A 9,162-nucleotide genomic window follows, 5' to 3' on the forward strand; every position below is an offset into this window, starting at 1 on the left:
CTATGCCCAGGATGTCCAGTTTGAGGCATACGTGCAGTTCCGGGACTACATCAGCTTTGTGAAGGCCATGGACGCCTTCCGTGGCATGAGGCTCCTGTATTTGGAGGACCCGGACAAGGCCTTCACTGCCAACATCAAGGTGAGTGTGTCAAGTCGGTGAGCAACGCAGCGGCTGAGCTGAGGGGGAAGTGATTTTAAGAGAATGTGAGCGATGGAATAAAGATGAGGATGAGGGTGAAGTGGTTGGATGGATGGATGATGGTGATTATGATTATGATGGATGATGATGATGGAGGAGGAGTGGATTTAATGAATGTTCCTTTTAGAAGAAGCTTATTGTGTGTATGCTCCTTTTAGAAGCAGCTTATTCATTTATTGTGTGTGTGTGTTCCTTTTAGAAGAAGCTTATTCATTTATTGTGTGTGTGTTCCTTTTAGAAGAAGCTTATTCATTTATTGTGTGTGTGTTCCTTTTAGAAGAAGCTTATTGCATGTGTGTGTTCCTTTTATAAGCTTATTGCGTGTGCACGCGCGCATGCACACACACACACACACACACACACACACACACACACACACACACACACACAAACTGCCGACAACTATTCGATGCAGCAGCAGAAAGATATTTTTAAAATACATTGATAAATGAAATAAGTTTTTATATATACAAATGACTGGAAAATAATCAAATAAATTGAAAAAACCTCTTGTCTACAAATAACAGGTAGACTGACAAATCACTGTGTTTTTCATGCTGAATGGTTGTTGGACTTCATATGATGCAGGGTGCGATATCTGTTTCGAAAAAAAAAAAAAATCAACCAGTTTGGTGGGAAGCCATTGCAATTTTCTTGTTTGTTGAGCGTTTTTGTTTGCAGATTGAGTTGTCTGCCAGAGCGCTAACGGGGCCGATTTTTTAACATACAAACAAGACAATTTTTGATGTTCAAATGCTAAGAAGCAGAGAGTGACATAACAGACTAAGATCTGTGAATACTCATTGGGCTCATGATTCTTTGTCATCAACCATTATAAGCAAGAAAGAAAGAAGAAAGTTTCCCAAATTTGTTCTGACAACTTGCACAAGGGACATCCAAATGACAGAATTTTTTTTGCAACTGTTGTTGTTCAACAAAGGACCATGAATTGATTGAAGCTATGATGGTGGTGGTGGTGTGTAGGTGGACTTTGACAGAGGGAAGCTCCTGTCAGTTATGGCAGTGGTGATGTGCAGGTGGACTTAATTGGAGAAAGCATCTGTCAATGAAGGTCGTGCTTGTGTGCAGGTGTACTTTGACAGGGTCAAGCTCCTATCAGATAAGGTGGTGGTGTTTTGCAGGTGTACTTTGACAAAGGGAAACACCTGTCTGTGGTGGTGGTGTTGTGCAGGTTGACTTTGACAGGGGCAAGCACCTGTCATTTAAGGTGGTGGTTGTGTGCAGGTGGACTTTGACAAAGGGAAGCACCTGTCAGTGATGGTGGTTGTGGTGTGCAGGTGGACTTTGACAGAGGGAAGCACCTGTCAGTGATGGTTGTGGTGTGCAGGTGGACTTTGACAGAGGGAAGCACCTGTCAGTGGTGGTTGTGGTGTGCAGGTGGACTTTGACAGAGGAAGCACCTGTCAGTGATGGTTGTGGTGTGCAGGTGGACTTTGACAGAGGGAAGCACCTGTCAGTGATGGTTGTGGTGTGCAGGTGGACTTTGACAGAGGGAAGCACCTGTCAGTGGTGGTTGTGGTGTGCAGGTGGACTGACAGAGGGAAGCACCTGTCAGTGATGGTTGTGGTGTGCAGGTGGACTGACAGAGGGAAGCACCTGTCAGTGATGATGTTGGTTGTGTGTTGGTGGACTTTGACAAAGGGAAGCACCTGTCAGTGGTGGTGGAGCTGTGTAGATGGACTTTGACACCTGTCATTGATGGTGGTGATGTTTTAAGGTGGACTTTGATAGGAACAAGCACCTGTCAGTGATGGTGGTGGTTGTGTGCAGGTGGACTTAAACTGGAGAAAACACCTTTCACTGTAGTTTCAGATAAGGTGGTGGTGTTTTGCAATTGGACTTTGACAGGGGCAAGCACCTGTCAGTGATGATGGTGGTGGTGTTTTGCAGGTGGACTTTGACAGAGGTAATAAGCACCTGTCATTGATGATGGTGGTGGTATTGTGTGCAGGTGGACTTTGACAGGGGTAAGCACCTGTCATTGATGATGGTGGTGGTGTTTTGCAGGTGGACTTTGACAGGGGCAAGCACCTGTCAGACAGAATGATCCGGAAGCGCCGTATGGAGCGGGAGAAGCTGGAAGCTCTGGAAAATCTGCGCCTGGAGAAAGTTCAGCAGGAGAGGGAGGAGGAGGAGCTGAAGAGGGAGGCTGAGAGGTAGGCTTGATGCGTCCATACATGTCTGCTATTTCAGAGTAGCCATATTTGTTGCGGAAAAATGTTAAACAAAATTGATGACTGTTATGGCCACAGATAACATGTTAAAAAAAAAAAAAGAAAAAAAAAAAGAAATTGGGGTACTTTTTACTCAGGTAGACAAATCGTTTGGTAGATTGGAAGTTGTAAATTGAGCAGTGTGCACAAGCACGAAAGTCCATAACCAGCTAAGGACAAGCCAAAGTGAAGAGAGAGGGTGCCCAACTATGAAGACTGCTGGCTGTCACAAGCGAATGTGTGAGAGTGATGAAGAAGATGGAGAGCAAACCTTGCCACAAGAAAAACCGTGAATGGTGGGCTTGTTGACTGCAAGGACAGAAAGGGGCACTGAACTCAGGGGGTGTGCTGTTAAGCTTGAACACTATGATGTCGAGTTATGGTATTTGAAGTCAGGGAGAACATTCAGAAATTTCGTGTCCAGGTGATGTGTTGTGCTATCAGTTTGATAAGTGTGACATTGTCTGTATTCATCTGATTCAGTTTGTATGTGTGCATGTGACTGAGTGTGTGTGTGTGTGTGTGTGTGTGTGTGTGTAGAGACAGAGAGAGAGAGAGAGAGAGAGATGTGTGTGTGTGTGTGTGCATGTATGCAAGCGTGTGCTCACATGCGTGCATACCTGTAAAGAAAAGAGTGACATAATAGCTAAGAAGTTGAGAGAAAGGAAAGGTTCGCAATTTCAGGTGTTCGTTCATTTGGTAATAAATAGTCTTATTAAAAAAAAAAAAAGTTCTGATCATAGCAATAAACAGGTGATCGTTTATTGGTAATGAAACAGTCTTATTTAAAAAAAAAAAGTTCTAATCATAACAAAAAAAGCTTCTGACCCCTGCAGGCAAAAGAAACTGGCCATCGAGAGAGAGAAGCAGAAGAAGAGAGAGGAGAGACAGCGGATGAAGGAGCAGCGGCGGAGGGAGAGGGAGGAGAAGCGCCGCCAGAAGCGTATGGAGAAGAAGCAGAAGGAGGAAGAGGAACGCATGCAGCTGAAGATCGCTCTGGAGGAACGGCGACTGCTGATCGCCCAGAGAAAGCTGGAATCACTTCGCCTGCTGTCGGAACTGTTTGAGAGAGTCAAGGTCAGTTGATAGTTTTTTTGTTTTTTTTTAATTTTTTTTTAAGGAAGACTGGTCTGTTCAAGAGTTAAGATCAGTTGATAGTGATTTTTCTTTTTTTTTCTTTTTTTCTTTTCTTTTTAATGGGAAGGAACGGATTGTTCGAGAGTCAAGGTCAGTTGATAGAGATTTTTTTTTTTTTTTTTTTTTGATAAGGAGGAATAGACAGTTTGAGAGAGTCAAGGTCAGTTGAGATGGGGATTTTGTTTTGTTTTTTTATGGGGAGTGGACTGTTAGAGAGTCAAAGTCATTTGATAGAGGTGTTGGTTTGGGGGGGGGGGGGGGGTGTTTGTTTTTTTTGATAAGGAGGAATGGGCTGTTCGAGAGTCAAGGTCAGTTGATAGAGATTTTTGTAATAAGGAGGAATGGATGTTTTGGTAGTCAGATGGACAGATAGAGGCTTAAAGAAAACAAGAATGCATTGATCGACAAAATCAAGGAAGAATGGGTTGTTTGAGGTCAAGGTCAGTTGATACAGTCTTTGTAATATGAAAAAGAACTGTTAAGGTCAGTAGATGGAGATGTAATATAAAAAAAGGACTGTTAAGTCAAGGTCAGTAGATGGAGATGTAATATAAAAAAAAGGACTGTTAAGTCAAGGTCAGTAGATGGAGATGTAATATAAAAAAAAAGGACTGTTAAGTCAAGGTCAGTAGATGGAGATGTAATATAAAAAAATTAAAAAAAGACTGTTAAGTCAAGGTCAGTAGATGGAGACAAAGATCTGGTGGTCATAAGAAAAATTGGACATTTTCTGAATTAAAAGAATTGCAGCATGGTGACCAGTGGTTGGATGACGAACACACACATGCATGCTTTATGAGGAAGAATGGACTCATTTTGAATTTAGGATTTGAAATATGGTGACCATTGGTTAAATCACACACACACATGCATGCACACACATTCATATTACCAAGGAGATTGGAGAAAATATGGCTTTGTTCGCTGGTGCATGAGACAGAAATGGAAAAAAAAGACTACAGTCTACTACAGAAAAGCCCCATCCCCTATTGGTGTGCATGGAAAGAAATATTTTTCTTATATTTTTGATTAAAACTCAGAATTAAACCAAAGTATTTCCAGAACAAGTGAATTTGTGAAAGTTTACTACAGACACTCATGCATTCATGCATACATACACACAGACACACGGACAGCGGAATCAGGGTTATTGCATAGACTTACTGATTCTGAAAAAAAGCTTTCCAACTGAAATCACAATTCTCATGTAGAGGAAGCTGCGGTTCATTTGAGGAACATAAACCAGCACTCGAAATAACGTGCTTTTCATCCAGCTGTATTTTAAAAATTCTCACTGGGGCTTTATAGATTGTTAGTAGGTTGATATTTAACCTTTACGCAGTCATAGCCTGCTGTGTATACAGAGCTGCATTCCCAGATCTCAAGAGGATACTGAGAAAAGCCCCATCCCCTATCCCCCATACCATCCCCTCCTTTTATTATGATTGCAAAAATACATTTCACCACTTTCATGTTTTATTCAGCTTAATGATGTTATATTTTTTGAGATTTTGGTTGAGCCATTGTCATGTTCATATGTAAGTTGGACAAAAAACGGGCATATAAAGAAAATTATGTTTGCTTTGTAATTGGAGAGAGACCCATTAAAGTATATAAGATAGGTAAATGAATAAAGAATACAAAACATGGTGTTTTCAAATTCAGTATTTTTCCAAAGACATACAATTGTTTTGTCAACAAACTCAGTACAAACAGGGGAAAAGTCTGAATATTTCAACGACAAGTTATCTTGTCACTATGGCACTGAAGTGTACACAGTTAAGTTGACGAGTTATCTTGCCATACAGGCAGCCCACAGGTTAATAAAGATGAATTATATTGAATTGTACTGTGTTTTGTATCATATTGTGTTGAATTGTATCGTATTGTATTGTAATTTTTGTATTACATTGTATTGTATTCCTCTTCCCAACACCCGACAGGAGGACAAGATCAAGCAGGATATGGAGAAGCGGAGGAAGGAGGAGGAGGAGAAGCGACGGCAGCAGCAGCTGGAGGAGCAGCGGAAGAGGCTGGAGGAGGCTCGGCAGAAGGCGGAGGCCAAGATCCAGAAGAAGCTGCAGATGCAGCAGGAGCAGGCCAAGGAGAAAGTGGAAGCGCCGCCCTCTGCCAAGGTGGGTGGATAGGGGGGCGGAGTAGGGGTTTGCTCCCATGTGGAATGCTGTTGGGAGATTGATTAGCTCTGTTGCCACCAAGTTTCTGTGTGAAAAAAAACACTTCCGCTTGACACTCTTGGTCATATGAATTTGTGTCAAAAGGACACGGTGGACCTTTTCACTTAAAATGTGGTCAAGAGGGGAATGTTAGTCAGTTTCCTAATACACAGGATTGTTTGGCTGTAGCTGTTAAGTGTTTTTACAATGTGAAAAAACAGTCCGTTTAACTTGTTAAAGTTACTTATGGTGGTGAACTGTCTGGTCAACTTAAAACGTGTTTAGCAGCAAAACAGTTAATGCTATCTAGATACGGCAGTACGTGAGTCAATTCCCACATCCAGCACAGTCCAGACCTTGCACATATGCATATATTTTGCCACTTATGTGATTTTATTTTTATGGTACCAATTTAGTAACTTAACAGTATTGGGTTTGGTATCAGTGGAAAGAAGCAAACCTTTTGCTGATCATGATTGGTTTGAATTATCATTTCAAGTGCTTAACTGATAGAAACAGTAGTGCCACTCCTCCTGACCGACCTTTATCTGACTCAGGAAATACCTGCTGCACACAGGGGAAAACCTCCTTTGCTCTAAGGCTGATGTGGTCACCTACTACCACCACACAGTATCCAGACTAGGTCTACAATTCACTTACCATAAAGTTTGGTCTATTGAGCGCACTGGTATATAAGCCACACCCACTAAATTTTGGAAAAAATTGAACTTTATACATACATAAGCCGCACTGGTTTAATTGCCGCACTTATTTCCGGTACCGGAACATATACTGATACTACAGAAAAGCTGTCGATACTGTAGGTTATGAAATAAACACATACTGGAAAGTGGAGGACATTTTTTTGTTTGTTTCTGTGTTTGCCCAATCCACAGATACAGCAGCAGAGAAGACTTGCCTGCCACAATAGGTTGAGAGGAAGACGAGGAAGACATAAGTATGTGTATATATATATATATATATATATATATATATATATATATATATATATGAATGTTTGTATGTATCAGTATGTATATATTTATGATTTTTATTTTATTTTGTTTTAAGGCTGCTGAAGACAAGCAAAGAGAAGAACTTCGACTGAAGCTGAAAGGTTCAGCTCGATTGAAAAGTGCCGTCATCATGAAGAAACGACTCTCGTCTATCGTCCATGGTCGGGAATCATCACCCTCAGATGAAGAACCAGCTCCTGCTCTCAAAGAGAGCAAGGAAAAGCCAGTGACTGTGAAGAAAGAGCCCAAAAGTGATGACAATGATGATGGTGATAAGAAAGGTGATGAAAAAGCAAAGAGTGATGAAAAGGGCAAGGAGGATGGTGGTTCAGGGATCGAGTCAATCAGTTCTTCATCTGACACAGAAGACGGGCCAAGTCAGAAAAAGAAAAAGAAGTGAGTATGATTTAAATGATATCTGATTATTGTAAACTAATTTGAATCTTTAAAGGCTGAGAATGTTTTTGGTCATGGATATCAACTCATCATGCTTTGCCAGTTGAGAAATATACCTTAATTAGTGGTAAAAAAAAAACAAGAGTGAAAGGACTGCATAGGATTTTGGTGGGTCAAAGAGGTAGAAGTCAAGAAAGTGTAGGGGAGGGGGTTTGCTATCAGAAAAACCCTTACAGTTGCAATAGCTTACATTTTTTGTAAGTTTGACTATGCATATCTACATTTAGTATAAATATATATGATAATGAATCCTGCATTGGTGATATTGACTGCCAGTCTATAGATAAACTTTAAATGCACTTTTGCCATTATTTGTAGTAATCATTGGTAATGCCGATTTCAGTGAATGTCAGATGTTGTTACTCATGTGTTGGTAATGGGTTTTGTCATTTTATTGACTGAGAAGAAAAGAACCTTGTTCGCAAGGGAAAAACAAAAGAAAACTAGAGAATCTGCATTGTATGTGTTTGCGTGCACACAGGTCCAGCTCAGCCTTGGAACGGGTGCTGAAGGCCAACCGCCTGAGGGCCTGGGGTGGCAAACCTGACGAGGAGGATGAAGAAGGAGGAGACAAAAAAGACAAAAAACAGAAGCCAGTGTCACGGATGCTGCCGCCCAGACGGCCCCTTACCGTGACGAAGAAGAAGAGCAACAAGAACAAGATCCTGATCGTCAAGCGCGTGCCGGACGAGGAGATGATGAAGAAAGACTCAGATGATGACGATGACGACGACGGCGGCAACGACTCCTCAGACTCTGGAGACTCCACGGTCACCATCATTCCCCCCTCCCCGCTCCTCCTTCGCCCCGCCGGATGACCCCATCAACTTCATGCCTCCCCCTGGGTGCATGCCCCCTCCCTGGGGCCCCTTTGCCCCTCCCCCACCCATGCCCGGCATGATGCCCCCTCCTTGGAGGGGTCCCCCCCCACCCCCGGGGTTCATGCCTCCCCCCTGGTACGGGCCACGAGGTCCGGCGCCACCCCCCTTCTTCCCCAGGGGCCGGGGAAGGGGTGGCAGGGGGCGAGGCGGGGGAGCAAGCTCCGGCGGCACCTCCTACAATCTGTCCCAGAAACTGTCAACGAAAAAGGATGCGGAGGGGAGATTCATGTACCCACTCAGTTGATCGGTGTGTCTCTGTGTGTGTGGGTGTGTGGTGTTAACTGTGGAACTCTGAAGGCTTTAGAGAGAGAGAGATGTTGGTTCTTGCTTGTTGTGATGTGATGTGGAGACACATTTTGTTGAGATACTACACATGTGGGGTTGTTGATGTGGTGGATTGTTTTTGATAATTCTATACTGCCTCTTGTTGTACATTGATGCTGCCTCTCTCTGATGTACATAGATGTTTATCTCGTGACTGTTTTCTCAGAACTGAAAGTGTTGGGATTTATTGTGAATCAATCATGGTGAAGACGTAATTCTTATCAGTACTTTAGTATGAAAGTTGTCTGCAAGGCCAACATCATGACTTTTTATGATCATTCTAATGTGAACAACTGATAGCCGAGTAAGAGACATTGGCTGATCAGTCAAGATTAGATTATCAGGCTGTAACTGTTTAAACATACTGGAGATAAAAGACAGATCGTGATCAACTCAAGCAGAAGATATTCCACTTCCACTCAGTGACTTTTGCAGAAGCTGGTTGCTCAGGTATTAATTATTTTTATCATTATGAAAGCAAATTATTGCTGCTGTGTGCATACATAGTTGAGGTTTCATCCATTCTAGTCTTTTGACCATTCTTGTGTATGTATGTATGTCAATCTTGGTGAAAATTGGGCAGTATTCTTCTCTTGTTGGTGTTAAACTTTAATTTCAAGTGTATTCCACTAGAGCAGAATAGATTTAGCCCCTGTTTTTCATAGCAATTTACACAGTTCATGAATTGAAAAACTGCTTACACTGTGATTTTGAGTCCTTCACTTTCAATACTGCCGATGT

General features: G+C 42.2%; 1 protein-coding gene across 1 annotated transcript in view; it reads left to right on the forward strand.

Moving 5' to 3' along the window:
* The window catches only part of LOC143299203 (uncharacterized), a 13,762-nt gene extending 5,402 nt beyond the window's left edge, over window positions 1–8,360 (forward strand). Inside the window, exons 5-10 of the mRNA XM_076612386.1 lie at window positions 1–139; window positions 2,228–2,376; window positions 3,270–3,510; window positions 5,514–5,705; window positions 6,816–7,156; window positions 7,698–8,360. The exon at window positions 1–139 is cut by the window's left edge and continues 110 nt beyond it. Of these exons, the coding sequence (XP_076468501.1) occupies window positions 1–139; window positions 2,228–2,376; window positions 3,270–3,510; window positions 5,514–5,705; window positions 6,816–7,156; window positions 7,698–8,034 (1,399 nt within the window). The 3' untranslated portion in view covers window positions 8,035–8,360. The remainder of the gene's footprint in view (window positions 140–2,227; window positions 2,377–3,269; window positions 3,511–5,513; window positions 5,706–6,815; window positions 7,157–7,697) is intronic.
* The last annotated feature ends 802 nt before the right edge of the window (window positions 8,361–9,162 follow it).

Source organism: Babylonia areolata, chromosome 24 (assembly GCF_041734735.1).
Source record: "Babylonia areolata isolate BAREFJ2019XMU chromosome 24, ASM4173473v1, whole genome shotgun sequence".
NCBI classification, from domain to species: Eukaryota; Metazoa; Mollusca; class Gastropoda; order Neogastropoda; family Buccinidae; genus Babylonia; species Babylonia areolata.